At 40.8% G+C, this 21,540-nt stretch overlaps 1 protein-coding gene across 5 annotated transcripts in view; it reads left to right on the top strand.

The window, feature by feature from the left end:
• Positions 1-21,540, top strand: part of LOC126996134 (uncharacterized) — a 230,932-nt gene that overhangs the window by 168,328 nt on the left and 41,064 nt on the right. For all 5 annotated transcript variants that reach the window (XM_050856342.1, XM_050856344.1, XM_050856341.1 and 2 more), the window contains 2 exons: positions 11,969-12,043; positions 20,048-20,267. In XM_050856342.1, the coding sequence (XP_050712299.1) occupies positions 11,969-12,043; positions 20,048-20,267 (295 nt within the window). The remainder of the gene's footprint in view (positions 1-11,968; positions 12,044-20,047; positions 20,268-21,540) is intronic.

The following is a 21,540-nucleotide window of genomic DNA, read 5'->3' as shown; positions in this document are numbered from 1 at the left end:
ATTGAGAGATGAATGTGGATAACCAACTGGTATTTTTAGTGTATATATCCAAGATTATAGTTTACTTTTTATTTCTTTGGCTGGCATCTCTCTCTTAGGACAATGAATGATAATTAGAATAGATTACCCAAGAAACTACAGGACGCTTTAATTAATCTATAGGTCAGCATTTACATTTGTGTGTGTGTGTGTGTGTGTGTGTGTGTGTGTGTGTGTGTGTGTGTGTGTGTGTGTGTGTGCGCGCGCGAGTTATCACCCTCTTTTCCTCCATCTGTTTTTCTTCCCTCCTTTCTTTTCCCTCCTTCTCCCTTCTCTATCTCTTCCCTCCACTTCCATTCTTTCCCTCCCCCCCCTCTCTATTCATCTTTCCTCCATCCGTGTTTCTTCCCTCCTTTCTTTTCCTCCTCCCCTCAGTTTCTCCTTCTCTCTTCTCTATCTCTTCCCTCCACTTCCATTCTTTCCTTCCCTCCCCCTCTATTCATCTTTCCTCCATCAATTTTTTTTCCCTCCCTTCTTTCCCTCCTACCCCCAGATTCTCCTCCTCCCTTCTCTTTCTCTTCCCTCCACTTCCATTCTTTCCCTCCCTCCCCCTCTATTCATCTTTCCTCCATCCGTTTTTCCTCCCTCCTTTCTTTTCCCTCCTCCCCCAGTTTCTCCTCCACTTCCATTCTTTGCCTCCCTCCCCCTCTATTCATCTTTCCTCCATCCCTCCTTCCCTCATACTTTATCACTCCCCTTCTGTTGCAAAGCTCATCCCTCCCCCTTTGTCTCCCTTTTCTCTTCCTCACTTTTTCTCCTTCTCTTGATCTCTTCTGTCACCGCCACGTTATTCCCCTCCTTCCCCTTTCTTCCACATTCCATTTTTTTTTCTGCAGTCCTCCCCTCCACCCCCATTCTCTCTCTCTCTCTCTCTCTCTCTCTCTCTCTCTCTCTCTCTCTCTCTCTCTCTCTCTCTCTCTCTCTCTCTCTCTCTCTCTCTCTCTCTGTATCTATCTATCTATCTATCTATCTCTCGAAGCTCTCCTCCCTTGCTCTCTCTAATTCTTTACTCCCCTTATGTCTATTCTTCCTTACCCCTTTTATTTTCATTTCAACTTGGCCAGATGCGAATGATGATAAGGATGATAATGATAATAATGATAATGGTGATGATGGTAATGGTAATACTAACGATAATAATGATAATAATAATAATGATAATAGTAATGATGATAATGGTTACACTAATGATCCCACTCGTCGGTCCCCAAATGAGCGAGGGACGCAAAAAGAGAAACTCCCAGAATTAGTGATCATTTCCCGCTCTAATTGCTCACTTCCGCCTCGTTTTATCGGCGTATATGGCGCGCGTTCACATTATTATTATTATATTCGTGCAGTTCTGTCTCTCGTTTTCTCTCCTCAATATTCGTCCTCTTTCGGGTGTGCGCAGATCCACGTTATTATCATTGAACGTCAAAGATCTTCATGAATGGCGCGTGTTAAGATAAGCACAAATATATATGAGCAATACTTTTTAATTCAGGATATTTTTTCTTATTAATTTTTCTTTAACATGAAAATTGAGGAAAATAACAAGTTTTTAAAAAGATTTGAAAGCTTATTACATTTTGAAGTTATTATCATTAGTGTTATTAGTATTATTATTTATCATTATTATTATTACTATCATCATAACATAAGAAAAAATAATTAATTATAAAGCTGAGCCCATCAATTTTTCTGGTTAAATATTAAGCTTCGATGTAAAAGCTCTCGAATAGATAATAATCACCTAATTTATGAGTCCGATATGCTCTTCCATTCTGGCCTTGAGTGTGTGTGTGTGTGTGTGTGTGTGTGTGTGTGTGTGTGTGTGTGTGTGTGTGTGTGTATGCGATGGTTAAAGATGTGTGACTGATGACTAGCTGACTTACCTGGTGTATGCATGTGTGTGTGTGTGTGTATGCTGTTATGCTGTGTTACGCCGTGCCAGTGCTATGCTAAGCGGCTTTTAATGACTAGCTGGCGACTGGCTGTGCTGAGTGCCATGCTGCTCCTAATTCTGCTATTGATGTTGTGAATGACGTGATGATGTTTTGGTTTCCCCGCCGCTTGTGAGATGTGATGCTTAACTTGGTGCTGATCTCGCGTTTTGCCGTTTTTTTTCCTTTTTTTTTCCTCCTCTCTATGTTGCTCTGGGCGTACGTGTGTGGTGTGTTCCTCCTCCCTCACGTTACCTTCCTTCCGCGACCGACCTCGTGTCCAGTTCCTTGTAAGTATGTGTCCTGTGTCCTGGTGTGAGTGGAGGGACTGTCTCGCTCCGGGGGACTCCCATTCTTTTTTATAGTAGTCAGATATTTTTTTCCTGATTCCCATTTTCTTTTTCCTGACGATTCTGTTTAGCTATTTTTCTGCTTCACTTCGTCTCAGGATTAATTATCATTCCCTAACATAGCCTTCTGTCTGTATATTCATTTGTTGCTCCCCGTTTTATTTTTCCTGACTTCTGTTTAGCTTTTTATTTATTTTTTTCATGTCGCCTTGAGGTCAGGTTGTGTCATGCCAGAGAGGACAGCTCAGGTCACGTCAAGTCTGGTCAGCTTTACGTTTTGTCCATCTAGCAGCCTTGTGGATTCTTCAAAGTTAAAGCCCTCGCTCGTTCATGGAAAATAATATACATACGGGCTTAGGAAAGAAAATGTTATGAAGATGTTCAGCTTTAGTATATTGTTATTTATATTTTGCCTCAATAATAAAAAAAAAGGCAGAAGTCTGAAGAATAAACTTTGTCATACATAAAGTTAGAGTAAGATAATGTTATGCGTAATAATAAGAAAAAAAGCAGAACTCTAAAGAATGATAAGGATGATAATGAGAAAAATAATGGTGATAATGGAAATACTAATGATCCCACTCGTTTTCTCCATTAAAGAATTTCGGTACCAAAATGAGCGAGGGACGCAAAAAGAGAAACTCCCAGAATTAGTGATCATTTCCCGCCATACATAAAGCTAGAGAAGATAATGTTATGGGATATTATTACTTCTAAAGCACTAACATTAAAAAAATACCGGTCTTTTGTTTTTTTCTATTCATATATATTTTTACTTACCTGTCCTCACCTGCGCGGATTAAGAGCAAGGGTTCGATCACCTGTTGGCCTCTCACCTGCCCTGTCCTACCTGTCATTCTCTGGGACACACCTGGCCGGCGACACGTTTCCCTCTGACCTTTTGTTTAGTTCATGGTTCATCTCCTTTTTCATCATGTTTCAAATTCACTTTTTCCACTATTTTCTTGTTGCCCCAGTTTTCAAGGTTTGCTTTTTTTTTTTTTCAGTGTTGTGTATCTTTTTCCTCGCCTTTAATATGTTTGTTTTCTATGTAGTTTTCTTATTTTACTTGTTTTAATTTGTTTTAATTTACGTTACACATCGTCTTTGTTATCATGTCTTTCCTATCACAGTTTTTGTCCCTCTTTTTTCGTATGTAAAAAATTTTTTTATACAATTAGCGGATTTTTCCCCATTAATTCCATTCCATTTGCTTTTTTTCTTCAACGATATCATTTATAACTTTTAGCTTACCCGTTTACGTTTTTTTCCCCTCAATTCCATCAATATATAACTTGAATCACACCCCATTTTCCCATATTAGAGCGCTGTATTCCGTTTTCCCTTCCCCGTTTTCTTTTTTTTATATCGGGGGAGACAAAAGCCAATAGTCGACCCCCTCCTCCCCCAACCTCTCACCCCCTTCCCCCGGAGCCTGCCTGTCCCCTTCTCAGTCTGTGTGGAGTCTGTGTGTCAGTGTTTTCTGTTTTTCCTAGTCTCTGTGTTCCCTTTTTGGCGTCACCCTTTTTCCCCCGTTTTATCCTTTTTTTCCTCTCCCACCCTCCCTTTTGCCTTTCCCTCCCTCCCTTTTTACCTATCCCCGTTCTTTCACTCCTCTCCCTCCCTGTTTCCTTCTTCCTCTTCACACCTCCTCTATTTTCCTATCCATCTGCCCGCCTTCTTCTCTCTTCTTCCCTCCCTTCATCTCTCCGTCCCTCCCTCACTCAACCAAACCTCGATATGTCACCCTTTTACCTCCACTCCCCTCCCTTTTCCTCTCCCCAACCATTACTTTGTCACCTACCTCTTTCTCTCTCCCTTCCCCTCCCTATCTCCCTCATTCCAATTTCGATGTATGTCACTCATCTCTGACTCTCTTCCTCCCTTCTCCTTTCCTCACCTTTGTTCTGTCATCCCATATTTTTTTCTTTCTTCCCATTTTTTTTCTTCTCTTCCTCTCCCTGCCTCCCCTTTACCCTTCTCCTCCCCTGTCCTTCACCCTTGTTTCGTCTTTTTTTTCTCTTTTCCATTCCTCTCCCTACCATTCGTTTATCTCCTTGCCTTTTTTTCTACCCCGCTTTTCGTTCCCTCCCCTCCTCCGCATCACGAATGCTTTGTCATCTCTCTCTTTCCCTCCCTCTCCCTTCCTTCCTGCCACCTCCCTCTCCTTTCCCCTTCCGTCAGCAGGTCAAACTCATAACTAAAAGATGCCCCCGTGACCTTGTTTCTTTTGTTGTGATTTATTTTCCTCCGCGTCGTGAATCATCCTTCGTTCCCCTTCACGTTTAAACATCAGAGGAATGCGTGCAATTAAAGTTTGACTAATCGTTCGTTCTTACCATATATTTTTTTTTTCCTTTTCCAATGACATAGTTCCTCCTTGTTCGTACGTAAGCGTCTTTAATCGTAATTTTAGCTTTGCGTTTAAAGTTTGGAAGTAATTGTAATGTCTAGTTGTGAGCATTTTTTTATTTATTTTTTATTTTTATTTTTTTGCTCTCTGAATTTTTTTTTTTTTTTTTTTTTTTTTTTTGTATTCCTCCTTGGTAGGTCCGTTATCACAGTTTTAGCTTCACGTTTAAACCTCAGAAGAATGCGTAATGTGTGACAATGATTAACACTCCTTCTTAAATCCACTCTTTTTAATTTAATTTTGTTTCTCTTTGTTTATAAATACGCGTCGTTTATTTCTCAGCTTCGCGGGTAAACCTCTGAAGAATTTATACTATTCAGCGCAGATTTTTCTTTCATACATATTTTATCAATGTAATTCTTTCTCTATTTTACATATTTCCGACACCTTGTTTTAAATTCACGCCTTTTCCACCTCAGTATTCTCTTCTCGATTGTCTTTTCTTGCAATGTTCAGTAGCGGTCAGTATTTCCTTCATTAAAACACACTGTTCTGTTTGTATTTCCTTTCCCTAAAATACTCGTCGTTCGTCATAATTGTCCCGTCACTGTGAAAACCCCGAGGAATGTGTTGCCTCGTAATTTACTTTCATCACGTGTTTACTTTACCGCTGACTAATTAACACGAACATGTCTCCGCCGCCGCCGCCGCTAACAACATGCACGCAAAGAATTCCCGCGCGGCCGTTGACATTTTTTTTCTTTATGGCGACAAAAACGTGCGAAAAGATTTACTTCTCCATATATTTTTTTCAACTTTTTCGATGATTTCACAGTTCGAGTTCTTGCCTCAAAGCTTTTCAGTAACGAGATTAAACTTTCACGTGACCTGACATGGCCTTTCGTGACGTCAGAGTTTTTTCCCCTTACCTCACCCCCTTTTCCCTCCATTCCCCCTGGTCCCCCTTTTTTCCACCCCCGTTGGTTTCCTCCATCTCTCCTTTATTTCATCCCTCCTTTGTCTTTCCGTTGTTGCCTCCCATCTTTCCCCTTTATTCCTTTCCTGTGTTTTCACCCGTGTTGCCTCCCTCCTTCCCTCCTTTATTCCACCCCTTTCGTGTCTCTACCTGTGTTACCTCCCACCTCCCTTTACCTTTCATTACGTTCTTCCTCATCTTCTCTCCTCCTATCCGTCTCATCGTCTACTTTTTCCCACATTCTCTTCTCCACTCCCTCCTCACTGTCACACCTTTCTTCGCCACCTCCAGGGCAGTTTCCTCACGCACTCTCTTTCTCCCACATTCCTCTCCTTCAAGCCTTTCCTTCCCTCCGTCCGTCTCTCATTTCCTCTGTACTTCTTACCAAACGTTTATTTCTTTTTCTCCTTCCCTCTTCACCTTTCCGCAGACTCATTCCTCCATTCCTTTTTCCCTCCCTCCTGCTCTCTCGCTCTGCCCTTTCCTTCCCCCGTTCTTCCCTTTCCTACCTCCCTTATCATTCTCTTTCCCTCATTCCTTTCCGCCCCGTCTCCCTCTTTCCCTATCTTCATCCGTCCCGTTACTACCTCCCTCATCCCTCTCTGTTCCTCTTCCTCCACCTCTCCGCCCATCCCTCCCTCTCTCCCTCCCTCTTTCCCCCTTCGTCCTTACCGCCACTACCTCTCCCATCCTTCTCTGTACGGTTGTAAATAGCGTAGCAGCTCACCCTCTCTGTTGCCTCGAAAAGGTTGACGCACGTACCGTACCTAAATGAGAATTGGTGTTTTCAAGTAGTTTTATTTTTCGCACGGCCCCCAGTAAGCGCCGCTCGCTAGACTCATTAGTCGCGCTTAATACCAGTGCATTAGATTAGTGGAGCAATTAAGATAGATTGCTGTTAAGAAGAAAGGCTTAATGTTCGTCTTAAAAACTTCTTGCTTGATAATGAAATGCTGTTGACGAATTTATTGCTTTTTTATGAGTTTTCAGACGCTGAGGCAATGGGAATGGATTAGTTTTATGAGGAATGACTGCGTTCATCATAAAATTAATGACGTGTAGTAATAATTAACTACGTCCTCCCTCACTTCTATGAATCACTTACAGCAATAAATAGCGAGTGTAGTTAGTAAATGCTGAAGTGTACATTGAGAGCACCAAAACACCACGCTGCACAAATATATCAGGGAGTCACGTTTAATGATTTAGTGGTAATTGCATGTTGTAATCACTTAAACACTTGCAGCTTTATTCGGGTCTGTTATGTTGTGTAGCATCATCAGGGCAGCACCGCCAACACCTGTAGTACCGCGCCAGGTGTGAAGTAATTAATAACTAAATGGTAATATCACGTTACTTCATCATACCCGTAAACAATTCCCACCAGGTGTGTTAGTTTTATTTTACCTTCAGAGCAGCGCCGCAAACACTTGTATTAGGGCGCCAGGTTTTTGTAGTATTCAATAACTAATGATAGCGGCACGTTTCCTCAGCGTGTGTATTTAAAATTTTATTCAGGAGTGCTATTTGGTGTCTTACTTTTCCGGTCAGGTGTAAAAAACGGACCATTTTTTTTCATCTGTTTCATGGAGTCGCGTTTCTTTTTCGTGTCTCGTTTTTAGATGTGAAATGTTTTACTTATTGTTTTGTGAGAGTTTCCGCGGCAAAGTAGGTCAGTGAAGGGAAATATAAGTAAAGTAAAGAACAACATCGAGTACGTGGTCTATTATTTGCTGTTTTTAGATGCAATATGTTTTCCTGCTATTTTGTGTTCCCAGAAAAAAAAAATCAGGCTGTTCAGGGATTTGTCGTGGTTCCGTGTTTGAAATTACGTTTTCTATATCATTTGCAGGAGTTATATGAAAGGCTTGTGCTCGCCTTATCGTTATTCTCTTATTTATGCGTCGTTGATTTAAACAAGGCCTCGAGTGATGCGTTGTTGCCATGCCGTGCCTCGTAAATAATTTTCTTTGCCATCCACGCGAGGCAAATGAGAGGTCTGTGTACGCTTGATCGTTTTTTTGTTATTTTCTCCTTTGTTGATTTCCTGGAGTCAATTCGGTCATTGTCTGTGTTTTAAAAATAGAACAACAGTCCCACCTCGCTTTTTCGGAAACAGGAAACTACGATGATTATGCAATTTTGATAATTTTCGCTCATACGCAGTTTCGGATCGTAATTACCGCCAGACAATGGATTCATTACTAATTGCGAGGCAGCATGAATGTGGAGCAGAAAAAGTTAACTTATTTACACCCATTATGGCGCGATAAACTTTTATACTTGCACCTCTAATATGTGAATCTGGGATGGCAAACTCCGCGACTTATTCACTGACATTATTACGTGACGAAATTTGTTATGCACTTTTACAGCGTGAACTTGGGGTAACTCCGGCAGTAGATTTAGTCATTATTGCATGAAAACCTTTCGAGTTTATATTTTGCTCCATAAATACTTGATTCCGGGCTGGCGTTGCCCTTGAATTTTCAGCTTTCATCGTATTAGTCGTAAAGAGAAGTAATTTAAGAGCGAGCCTCTCCACATCTAGATTTAGAATTTCGAAGTCTCCTCCTTTTTGTACTCCATTGAACTCGGGCTGGTGACGTCCGTAGACTTTAGTCGTACTGTGCGTTGTTATAAACTCTCAAATATACGTATACCCGAGTTGACATTCTCGTGCTTCCTTCGTTGTACTCCCCTTTTACTGGAGCACTTTTCCGTAGTCTGTGTTCGTTTCTCAATCGTGTTTCCCGTAGAGTTAAATTTAGGAGTCATCTCTATTCTGATGCCATTACGTTCTCTCGCCCTTACTTGAATTCTGAGTGGTGACTTCCGTAGACTTCTTGACTGCTATTACGAGGGGCAAATTTACTGACGACATTCACCTCCTCCTGAGTCAACTTCCAGAGTTATTTTCGTCTTTTCTCGCATCTTATTCAGGAGATAGATGTCCTCTTGACTTCCATCGCTTCCCTTATCGTGTTGTGTAATGCGTGTGTTTTATCGAGCGTGTGTCTGAGTAATGTAAGGAAAAAGAACAACATTTCCGCTCCGCCCGTCAACCTCCCTTTTCCTTGTTTACATTCGGGTATTCGGTTTATGGCTTCGACTTCAACTTAAAAAAATTTCCCTATATGTGTTTACTTCCTTGTGTGTGTATGGCTTGTGTTGTTGTTGTTTGGTGTTGCATGTGTGTGCGTTGTGGTGTTGTCAATTGTTCCCGGTAGCGGCCCAGACCCCTGTGTGTTCCGGTAACATCCTCATTATCATCCCACTCACCGTTTTGCATTGCAGGAACTCGGAGGCGTGCTGGTGAGCTAAGTACCGCCCATTTCCCTTCCATATTCATTGTTCCTCGCTTGTGTTTTGATAATAAATTTCTTCGCCCATATCCCTTCCATATTCATTGTACGTTCATATGTTTTTGTGACTCTCGAATTCTGTGTTTGAACCGAGACATTTTTAAGTGCAGGGAAGAGACAACGTAAACGAACGAAAACATTTCCTTGTGCTTTTGATCCGTTAGTTCTGCAATTTGCTGAGATAAAGAGAATTTATAATACCAATAATATCGAAACTAGTGCTCACATGGTACGTCTTGTGTTACGTTCATTTCTGCGTTTGAAAAAAGTGGTTATTGTAAAGATTAAGTCCTAGATAACACCAGCTAATTAAAGATAATTACATATTACTTGAATCATCTTTGTATTGCATTTATATTTTTGTCAAGTACACTTAATCCTGGGTGATGATGTTAACTACTTCAATATGAGTTTCCGCGGAGTTTAAACACAAAAATAAGAAGCTAATCAGCGTATATGGACACACTCCCCTCTTACTACTTCGCGCTTTAAACCGAAGCTGTGATTTACCCCATTCTCTCTCTCTCTCTCTCTCTCTCTCTCTCTCTCTCTCTCTCTCTCTCTCTCTCTCTCTCTCTCTCTCTCTCTCTCTCTCTCTCTCTCTCTCTCTCTCTCTCTCTCTCTCTCTCTCTCTCTCTCTCTCTCGGCCTCACCCTTCGATACCTGTGATTTATTCCCCCTATTTATCCTTCATTCCTCTGCCTTCCCTCTTACACCCTCTCTCTCTCCCTCTCTCTTCCTATTAACTAATGACATAAATATTCCAGCCTTTTCTTACGTTCAGATGCGACTATTACTGGACTTGCCTTGCCAAATTGGATGTTCTGGTTTCAGGAAGACTGGTTATCTCTCTCTCTCTCTCTCTCTCTCTCTCTCTCTCTCTCTCTCTCTCTCTCTCTCTCTCTCTCTCTCTCTCTCTCTCTCTCTCTCTCTCTCTCTCTCTCTCTCTCTCTCTCTCTCTCTCTCTCTTCTGACTACATCGTTTAGTCTTTTAAAAGGCGAGAGTTTGCTTTGGTCTTCACAGTTTATTGGGTTGTTTTTTTTCTTTTCCTTTTTCGTTTTCGTTTTCCCTTTTTTTTTGGATATTTTTCATCTTTGGAAATGGAAATGTGTTGATGCAGAAGAGGCCGATGAGAGAGGAGTGGGATGCATATCTCTCTCTCTCTCTCTCTCTCTCTCTGCTCCCCTCTTTCTCTTTTCCTCCTTTCTTTTCCTCCCTTCCTCTTCCTCATTTATACTTCCCTCCCTTCCTCTCATCGTCTTCGTCCTTTCCTCCCCTCTCTTCCCATTTCCTCTTCTCCAACTTGGCCATTTTTTCTCCCTTTCTTTTCCATATTTATTCTTCGTTTTCCATTTTATTATTCGCCAGTTTTCATGTTCTTGTTCTTTTTCTCTTTCTTCTTCTTCTTCTTTTTCTTTTTTGTTTTTCTTCTTTTTCTTCATTTTTTTCCTCCTTCATTTTCTCCTAACCCCTCTCATCCCTTTGTCAAGTGCCATTTCCAGGCAAATCGTAAATTAAGAAATAAATATGCTGATAAAATTAATGGAGAATAAATTAAATATATAAAACCAGAATTTCCTCTTTGATGCAGTGGCTTTGGTTCTCTCTCTCTCTCTCTCTCTCTCTCTCTCTCTCTCTCTCTCTCTCTCTCTCTCTCTCTCTCTCTCTCTCTCTCTCTCTCTCTCTCTCTCTCTCTCTCTCTCTCTCTCTCTCTCTCTGATTATTTTTCTTTAAATCAATACGCTTTCCATTCTCTCTCTCTCTCTCTCTCTCTCTCTCTCTCTCTCTCTCTCTCTCTCTCTCTCTCTCTCTCTCTCTCTCTCTCTCTCTCTCTCTCTCTCTCTCTCTCTCTCTCCCCTCCCCCTCCCTCCTTGCGGTTACCAGACTTGTTCGCGTGAAAATAAATATATTGGAAGACAAAAAGAAAAAAAAAAAAATCGCCGGAGTTTTTGAGCGAAATGTTTTGTACTGCGTCGACTCTCTTTGTTTTTGTTTTTGATGACGTAACTGTGACGTCATCTCGGCCATTTTTATTATTTTCGTCCTTTTTTATGAGCATTTTCATCTACTAAATTAAAGTCAATTGAATTATCTTCGTTAATGATGTTGGTCCGTGACGTTGGGTAATAATGGATCAGTCTATCATCGTCATCAGCATCATCACCATCACTGTCACAATCCTCATCATCATTGTGAATTTGAATGCGGTGTCTGTTTCCTATCGCCATCATCATCACCATTTACATTTTCACTCCCTTTTTGTCCCATTCATGGATGTCATTCGTCTGTAAACGCTTGTAGTGCGTCCCTTTGTGTGTCCTGTTATGCTGTGCTTCACCACCATCACCACCATCACCACCATCAACACCAGGGCACCTTTAAACGTTCCCTCTCCGCCCTTTTCAGCTCCCCATTCACCAAGTCCTCCACTTTTCACCTAGTATTGTGGTGTTGCGTCTGTCACCATCACCACCACCATAAACACCTTTTTAAATCACCATTCCACGTTTTACCACCATACTTTTTCACCCTCGCCTCCTTCCTCCCTTTACACTAATACTTTTCCCTTCTAAGCCATTGTCAAGTTTTTGTGTTGCGTCTCACCTCCACTATCAACACCATCAACACCTTTTAGTTACCGTTCCATGTAAACACCGTACCGTCTCACCCCTTCACATTCTCTCCCCTCCCATACACCAGTCCATGTACCTTCTAATCTCTCTCTGTGGTGTTGTATCTCATCATCATCAACACCTACTCACTCCACCTTTAGTCACCATACCTTTCACCCTTCACAGTCTCCCTCCCCACCCATCAATTCCACCATTCTTTGACCCTTCCTCATTCCCTTCCTCAATAGCAAGAGAAACAAGACTGATTCCGATTTTTTCCTCCCTTTTCCCGCCCTTTTCCTCCATCCTTCCCTTCCTTCCTTCCTTCCCTTCCTCTCTCTCCACAGACGATGGCAGCGACGAAGAGGAACGCCGGGTTGACGTCTGCTGTTCCTAGAGCTTCCTTGAACGACGAGGAGCTGGTAAGTCTCACCTGGATGTTCGTTTACCTGTACACCTAATGACTTCAGCACCTGCACTCTCTCATCCACCTACCTACTAACTTCCGGCTAATTACACCCACCTACAACTGTTATTTTTAAGGGTCTAAAGAGGTGTGGTTTTCATTTTGATTTTTGCCTACACATTGGTACTTATTTGTCTTTTTTTTCATTAGAGTATTTAGTTTAGGGTTCTCTCTCACAACATGGCAATGACTACAAGGGTAACTCCCATAACAACAACAATAACTGCTACCACAACTACAACAAATACAACAAAAACAATAAAGTCCTGACAGTTTCTCCTACAATAAGGTTTTTCTGTTTGTTTTTTATGTAAAAGTTTTAACACACACACACACACACACACACACACAGCAGCAGCAGCAGTAGTCAACTTTTTTATATTCTGTAAACAAACAAAACAATTCACATTATCTTATCCATGCTAATAATAAATTTTAATTTAAGCACTAAATTAATATATTCCACTTAAAAGATAAAGGTAAAGAGTAAAATTATTAAGATCAGATAATTCACTTTGGGAAGGGAGATATACCACAAATAGACACTTTATATTTAAAAGTTTTATTTAAAAAAGTAAACTTGCTTGGTTATTGAGTGTGCCCATCTGTCATCTGTGTGTAAGTGTCCTTCAGCTCCCAATGTACTTGTCTCTTACTTCACTATATTTCGTAATGGAGAGTAAAAGTGCTCATGTTGGATCACTTGCAAAGCTCAAAAAGTTAATTCCAACTTTACTCGCCTCTCTTGGCCAACTTCACTGTGTCCCATATGTGTTTAAAGTACTTATGTAACGTACTATGTAAAACATATTCTTGGATTTCCACTTTACTCGCCTCTCCTGGCTTACTTCAGTGTGTTGTTCCTTACGTGTGAAGTGCTTAAACTGGGTCACTTATGAAGTCAAATGTGTTCCTTGCAAAGTGTCTGCCCGTGTTTATGTTTTTCCTTGCAATACCTTGGTGTGTCGCCCTGTCCAGTAATAACCTGCCAGGTATTCAAAGGCCTAATTACACCTGTCCAAATGTTATACTTTGTTCACATTAACATGACAAGCAAGCCCCGCCCACGCCATCCCAGCAACCACCAGTAAGATATAACCTCTCCCAACATCCACCAATCACAAGCAGCCGGAGGTGGAAAGGGGGCTTGGATTTTTTGCGTATATGGCAATGATATACAGTAGATGGGGAAGGGGAGGGGCTTATTTGCAAAGTTAATGTGAAAAGAGTATACCTGTAGCCAGTGTTGAACTGGTCAGGTGTTTAAAGGCCTGAATATATCTGTCCATCTTACCTGTGCCAAGTATTATGCTGGGAAAGTTTGTTGAGGCCTGATCACACATGTCCAGTAATTACTTGTAAATTGTTGCACTGGAGAAGTGTGCAAAGGCCTATTACACTTGTCCAGTAATATCCTTCCAGGTGTTTTGTAGGACAGGTGTACAGTGACCTGATAACACCTATCCAAGTGCTACCTGTCAGGTCATTACCAGTCAGGTGCTGCGCTTCTCAGGTGTGCTGAGGCCTGGTAACACCTGTCCTAGTGTTAGATGTGGCAGGGTCTTACTGGCCTGTGTTCCGACCCTTTGTGACGTCACGCCCTCCATGCTGACGTCCGTACCTATCTCTGTAGTAATTAAGGTCACGTTGCACACCTGTGTAACGTTACGAACATGCCTTGCTGGAAGTCAGGTCAGGTGACTAGACGGTGTGACCACTTTATTCACGTTTCATAATTTTTTCATGTATCCTTGGGTGTTTGCCCTCTTCTAAGCTTTTGCGATAAAGTTATTCATTTTTCCACAGTAATTCATGACTCGACTCATGCTCGATTTGTTCCTCTTTTCACTCGTACATCATTGTGATATCAATGTATACATTCTGTCCATCATTTGGTACATGTATCATGAGTCTTTGCACTCGTACCTGGTTGAGGGACCAAGATATGTGTGTCAGTTAACAAGTTATTCAAATAGTATGGGTGGCTTGCCGTTTTCTCCCTCCTGAAGGTCACACACACCCTGATAACGTGACCTGACCTGACCTGATCTTATAAGTAGGGGTCACAGGCCGTAGGTGACCCTTTGAGCTGGTAACTTTTTCTCACTTTTTCTCTCTCTGTGTCCCTCCTTCTCTCTCCCCCTCCGGCTAGGTCCCTGTAAGTATGGATTTTCTTACCTACTTGCTAACTTCCATCTTCTTTGGACTCTTGATTATACTCTTATTACTGCTATTGTTTATTACTGATTACTCTTATTATTGTTATTATTATCCATTTTTCGGTGCTGTCTCTCGAACTGTAAAGATTAGATCGAGAGAGAAGTTGTATAGCATTATCCTGCCCTTAGTTGATTTGGCCAGTGTGTCCTCCGTTGCTCTGGTCGGTAATCGTGGCTTTTTGTATAGTCCATTGACACTTATAGACTGAGGCACTGTGCTGGGTCTTCTTCGAGTGCATATTATTTCTGTTATTATTTTTGATATTATTGCTATTATTATTATTATTATTATTATTATTATTATTATTATTATTATTATTATTATTATTATTATCATTAGTATTATTTTTTCACATTGTTATTATTTGGTTTTAATGTTAAACTCCTTATTTATTTCTTCCTCTTATAATATTCTTAGATAGATTTTTTTTTTCAATTTACGTATATTAGTAGACGGTTAGCTTTTATTATTATTATTATTATTATTATTATTATTATTATTATTATTATTATTATTATTATTATTATTTTTATTATTATTGCCATCACTATCATCATTCTTTCCAAATCTCTTCCTGCATATTTCTCTCTCTCTCTCTCTCTCTCTCTCTCTCTCTCTCTCTCTCTCTCTCTCTCTCTCTCTCTCTCTCTCTCTCTCTCTCTCTCTCTCTCTCTCTCTCTCTCTCTCTCTCTCTCTCTCTCTCTCTCTCTCTCTCTCTCTCTCTCTCTCTCTCTCTCTCTCATACACCTGTCAGTGCGTGATTAATGTTCTACCTGTACACTAATTACTCAGGTGATTAGGGCCCACTAGCTCCAATTAGTCACAAAAGACACAGGTACGCGCTTACAGGTAGAGTGGTTTTCCCGCACATAAATATCCTACCTATCCTATTTTCTCCTCTTTTCCCTTTTTCTGACATTCCTCTTTCTTTCCCCTCTATTTCCCCTTATTTATTATACTCCGTTTCCTCAGTATTCCCTTTTTTTTCTCTGCCATTACTTCCTTCTTTCCCTTCCTTCGGTTTCCCTTCTGATTTTCTCTAATTATATAATCCTTCTTTTCCTCTTTTTTTTTAGAGTCGTTTTGGTCATTATTCCTCTTTTCCTTCTTGTTTCTCTTTTCCTTCTGCTTTCTCCCTCTCTGCTGATATTCCTGTTTTCTTCACTTTGCTCTTTATTTCAGTCCTGCCTTTCTTTTTCATCTACTTTCCGTTTTTTCTTCATCCTTTCTCTTCTTTCTCCGGTTTCTTTTTTTCCCGTTCTCTTCTCCGTGTTTTTTTTCTTACCTTCAATCTCATTTTCTTGTATTATTTTTACTCTGGCATCCTTTTTTCCATCCTGCTCGTTTTTTTCCGATTTTTTCCTCCTTTTATTATTATTCTCGTATTTTATTTGGACAATTCTTCCTATCTTTTTTTCTTGATCTATTTTTCTCAGGTCCCTCACCTTTACACACACACACTCTCTCTCTCTCTCTCTCTCTCTCTCTCTCTCTCTCTCTCTCTCTCTCTCTCTCTCTCTCTCTCTCTCTCTCTCTCTCTCTCTCTCTCTCGTCTATATTTTGGGTCCTCACTTTTTTCAGGACACTTTTTTTCCCTCCTCGTGTATTTCCTCCTCACTACCTGCCTCTTTCCCTCCTCCCCTATTTTCCCTCTCCTCCGTACCTCCTGAACCCCTTCCCTCCTCTACCTACCTTCCTCCCCTTCTTACCTGTACCTTCCTCCTCCTTCCTTCTCCCCATTATCTGCCTTTCCTTGCGTTTTGTATTCCCCTCCTCGCCTCTGGTCCATATTTCTCCCCTTCCTTCCACTCCCCGTATCCCTTCTTTTCCTTCTCACCTTCTTCTCCTTCCCTCCCCTTCGTACTTCTCACCCTCCTTCCACACTCTACATCTCCATTTATCTCTTTTTTTCTATTTTCTTTCTCTCCTCCCCATCGTACCTTTTTCCTTCCTTCCATTCTCTGTACCACCATCTGTATATCCATCTCTCCTCCCTCTCCTCCTCCTATCCATCCTTCCTCTCCTTTCCCGCTACTCTTCCTTGGTTCTCCTTCCCTACTCTCTCTCCCTCCTCTCCCTTCCTGCCTCTCCTTTCCTCCGCTTCGCCTCCTCTCCCCTTCTCTCCACTCCCTACATTCTTTTTTACCTGTTCCTCCTCCTCTCCCTTCTCCTCACCTCCTTCTCTCCTCCCCACCTCATCCTACCTTTCTCCTCCCTCCCACTCTCTCTCTACCTCCATCTATATTCTTTTCTTTCCCCTCCCCTTCCCTCCTTCCCTCCTCTTCCCTGCCTCTCTTCCATGTCTCTCCTTCTCTCCTCTTCTGCCTCCTCTCCCTCCCTGCCACTCCCTCCCTGCTCTCCCATACTCACAGCCACACACAAGACAGGTAAAGCTCCACAAGGATTACCTTTCCACTAAAGCAGACCTGCCCTTCCATACCTCCTCCCTGCCAGGTAAACAGAAAACGAAGACCAGGTGAAAAGACGGCAGGTACACATAAGGAATAAGCAAAAAAGGGTGACGGAGAGAAGGAAATGTATACGTTGAGGAAGAGGCAGTTTGAAAAGAAAAAAAGAGGATGTTTAGCAAGAATGAAGGAAGGTATTGAAAGGTAGAATGAATGGTATAATAACAAATATCTAGAATGAAATGGATGTAAAAGAAGAAGAGGAGAGAGCACATGAAGTTAATAGGAAAAGAGAGAGTCGAGTAGAAGAGAAAATGGCATAAAAAAGGTGATAGAGAAAATAGAAGAATGCAGTGAAAAGGATAAAAAAAAAACAGGAGGAAGAACTATAAACAATTGAAAGGTTGGAGGAATGAAATCGAGGGTAGAAAAGAAAGAAATTAAAGTTAATGGAAAAAGCAAAAGCGGGGAGAAGATAAAGAAGAGTATTCAAGAGTTGACAGAAAGAAGAAAGGAAAGAGGAGATGAACTGGGACAACGAATGAAAAGAATAGAAAACTTAAAAATAATTAAAGGCAGTATATAGAAAAAAATGGATTGCGTGGGAAAGAGAAAGGTTAGACAGATATATTATTTGACTGACGGGAATAAAGGCAGGTGAAAAAACAGGTGGGCGGAGATGTCGGTTTTTAGGTCAGTGAGCAGAATGTAGGTAGATGGACGTGTGTGTGTGTGTGTGTGTGTGTGTGTGTGTGTGTGTGTGTGTGTGTGTGTGCTTTAGGTATAGGAAAAGATATTCATACGTACATACACACAAGTAATTATCGCTTTCTCTATCTATCTATCTATCTATCTATTTATCTATCTGTCTAACATAATGGAACTCTTAACTCAATCATCATTTTTCTCGGATAATTTCCCTTTTCACTTTATGTCCTTAATTTCTTTGCCTTTATTTTCAACCGTCCTGGACCTGTGCATGATAAATGTGTATGATATCGATGTATATAGGCATTCTCTCTCTCTCTCTCTCTCTCTCTCTCTCTCTCTCTCTCTCTCTCTCTCTCTCTCTCTCTCTCTCTCTCTCTCTCTCTCTCTCTATCTATCTATCTATCTATCTATCTATCTACTTATCTCTTTATTAATTTATCTTCTAGGGTTATAGGAATAGTGTTTACCAGTGTGTTGTTTGCCCGGCATGTATTGTTTAGTGTTGTGTCTACCGCCTGTTTGCTCCTCATCCCAGCAGTGTCGACGTAGCAAATTATATGACATCCATTGCATCATCCACAAGTCACCCCCTGAACGAACTCTACCCATTTTCTTCTTTATACTGATACCGTTTTCTTTCCTAATCGTTTTCTTTCCAGCTACCTGTACCCATTCTCTTTTATGTGTTGTTGCCGTTTTCTTTCTCTACTAGTATTCATTCAAGCTAGATGTACCTATTATCTTCCATGTATTGTTGCCGATTTCTTTGTCTACCTGTTTTCTTTCAAGCTAGATGTACCCATTCTCCCGTTTTCTTTGTCACTCCTCGTTTTCTAATCTAGCTGTAACCCTCTCCCCAAAGAAAGTACTTATACTCGATTTTTCAAAGTACTTTTTTCATGTATTAATCGTTAAGACTTTTTGAATGTCAGTGTTGAGACGTTTTTTGGGGTCATATGTGTTTTTTTTTTTCATCCGCATTTTGTGCCCTTGTTTATGTGAGAATGTCTGTTTCAAGCCCTCAGACCTTTACTTTGTGTTTCCTCGTTTCTTGATTGTTGTGTCCCTTCCTCTCTCCTTCCCTCTTTTGTTTCCCATTTCGTGTATGATTGCACTACGACCCTCCTATTCCTCCCATGTCTCTCTTGTTTCTTTATTTTTCTGTATATGGCTGCAAGATAACAACCCTTTTTCCTTCCCCTTTGCCTCTTCTTCTGTATTCTGTATATGAATGTAAGGTATCCCCCTCCTTCCCCTCCCATCCGTGTCTCCCGTTTTCTCCCATACTCTGCACGGTTTTCTCTCATAACCTCATCTTATGTACATGATTTCGTATTCCTTTGTTAAGTTTTTGATTTACATGATTGCCTCGTGTTGTTGGGTTTATCAGAGTTACTCTTCTTCTTAAGCCTTGAAAGAAAACGGGTTATGTCGCTCTTGAAGAATGAGGGTTCGTAGTAGGGTTTAAAAAGTAAATAAATATACATAAAAAGTTTCTTTCATTTTTTGTTCTGGATTAAAACTAAACCATTAAACCGGTAAAACTTTTAGGTTTAAACAAGTAGCCCCTGTGAAACGTCTCTTTATTAAATCTCTTGGTAAATAAGTTGGTTTACTCTTGTTTCTTGTATATTTGAATAATGTCTGTTGTTTTGTCCTAGAAGTGCACCTTTCTTAGAGGAGACTGACTTATTTATTTACATTTTTCTAGTTGTTCATTCATGCAGTCTGTGTATATACGTTCACCTCAGTTGTCAGTTTAAATCGTTATGCTGTCAGTTATTTGTTACTCATATTTATTAAACTTTGGCACTGCACAGTGATCATTCATTCGCTTCATCGCATATCGTTCTCACTGCCAATTTGACATCATTGTACAAAATCTGACCAATATTCATGCTGATATTATCAATGCTATTATTGCTATTATTATTATTATTATTATTATTATTATTATTATTATTATTATTATTATTATTATTATTATTATTATTATTATTATTATTATTATTATACCTGCAGGTGCTATTAGTTTAAGGCATCGTAATATTGCAACTCATTTTTTTTTTTTTTTATCTTTTGTGTGTGTGTAAATGTGTGACGTTAATTTGCAGATTAGAAAGCTCTTGCTATTTTTTAGTATTATTATGATTATTATTATTATCTGTAACATCGTCATTTAAAGATAGTAATAAGTTATTCACATGCATAGAAAAGAACACGCATCTTGATGTTCATATTTGCAGTGTTATTTTTTAGCAATAGTCATTTTTGTCTGGTCACATTCACCTCTTTTCAAATTTAATAACGCACTGGCATTATTTGTGAAGATTCCTATCCCCATCGTAGCCACTATTCATCCTCTACCATCACTACCTTCATTACTGTATATCACCAACTAGTAATGATACTACATCTACTACTACCACTGCTACAAACGTCACCTAGAAACACAAAACACCACAATTTCTTTCCCACCACAATTTCCACCTCACCCATAAATCACATCCCCACCCACTCACATTACCACCACGACAATCACCCCTTACTACCACCACTAACCACGTACTAACACCCTCCCTTTGTTATCCTTTTCCCCACCTTACCCTCGGCCTCTGTAGAAGATGCACGTATACAAGAAGACGCTGCAGGCCCTCATCTACCCCATCTCGTCCACTACCCCGCACAACTTCCTCATGTGGACCGCCACCTCGCCCACCTACTGCTACGAGTGCGAGGGTCTCCTGTGGGGCATCGCGAGGCAGGGCGTTCGCTGTGTGGAGTGCGGAGTAAAGTGCCACGAGAAGTGTAAAGATTTGCTCAACGCGGATTGTTTGCAACGTGAGTACAGGATGGAGTGTTTTGTGGCTGCTCTTCTCTTCCTTCTGTACCGTTGGTTCTTCTTTCTCACTATCTAGCTTCTTACAGGTTTGCTTATTGGTCTATTTACTTACCTATACTTTCTTTTTCACTTTTTTCGAAATTTCTACCTTCTTTTCTATCTATATTCTTCTCTTTTGTCCGTCTTTCCCTATATTTCCCTTTTTCCCTCCTTCCTTCTTTCCCTCTTTTAGTCCTACCTACCTACCTACCCATAGTCTGTTCAAACGAGGTGTTCCTCCGATGTTGTTGCGTGTTTGTCAGGCCTCTCCTGATTAGTTGTAATCCTTTTTGGTACTTATGGAGGTTGGCTTCCATTCATACATGCTCTCGGGCTTGATTTTTCTATATTATTTGCCTTTGCTCACCTGTTACACAAGTTAGACAGTTCTAGTTGACACTGATATTCACGAAATGTCAACATATAACTCAAAGCCTCAGTATATTTCCTGCCACGTTTAGCACCAGCAAGAGGTTATTTAGCAAGATTTACACCATATTGCCACCAACTCTGCAATTCCTGCAATTCAGTGTGTTACGGGCGGAGCGTTACCTTAATATTGATGCGATAAACTCTACGGACACAACCAGCCATGTTTGCATTACTGAACGACTCCATTCTAAGTCGATTCCACAGCTTCTCCTCATTTGCACAGACTATACGTATCTACCTACCTACCTACATACCAACCTTTCTACCTACCTACCTATCCTCCTACCTCTGCACCTGCCTACCTCTCTGCGCAGGTTCTTAGCGGCGACTTCCGGGATGAATAAGCGGCTTTGTCCTCGTCATTTCCCCGTTTTCTTTTCTCTCTTTTGTGTGGAATGGATGGCTGGGCCCCGTTGTTATTGTCGTTGCATGGGGCACTGTTTTTTTTATATATATATAAGGATGAATGTGTAAGCCTAAGGAAGGGAAAAAGGAGAAAAAGTGGTGTTCCCAATGTCAGAAATCTCTCTCTCTCTCTCTCTCTCTCTCTCTCTCTCTCTCTCGTGGCGTGGAAGTGTCTCTTTGTTATTGTTGTTGTTGCTGCTGCCCTTTTGTTTTTTCTTTGGCCATTATTTTTTCTTTGGTATTTGTGTTTAGGAAAAAGTTTGATTGGTTTGTGTGTACGTGTCTGTGTGTGTGTGTGTATGTGTGTGCGCGTGTGTGTGTGTGTGTGTGTGTGTGTGTGTGTGTGTGTGTGTGTGTGTTTCGTATCCCAAGTTTTCGTCCATTCTTTTGTGTCTG

This window comes from Eriocheir sinensis, chromosome 9 (assembly GCF_024679095.1).
Source record: "Eriocheir sinensis breed Jianghai 21 chromosome 9, ASM2467909v1, whole genome shotgun sequence".
NCBI lineage: Eukaryota > Metazoa > Arthropoda > Malacostraca > Decapoda > Varunidae > Eriocheir > Eriocheir sinensis.
The sequence above is the reverse complement of the archived record's forward strand: the minus strand, read 5'-3'. Positions and strand labels throughout refer to the sequence as shown.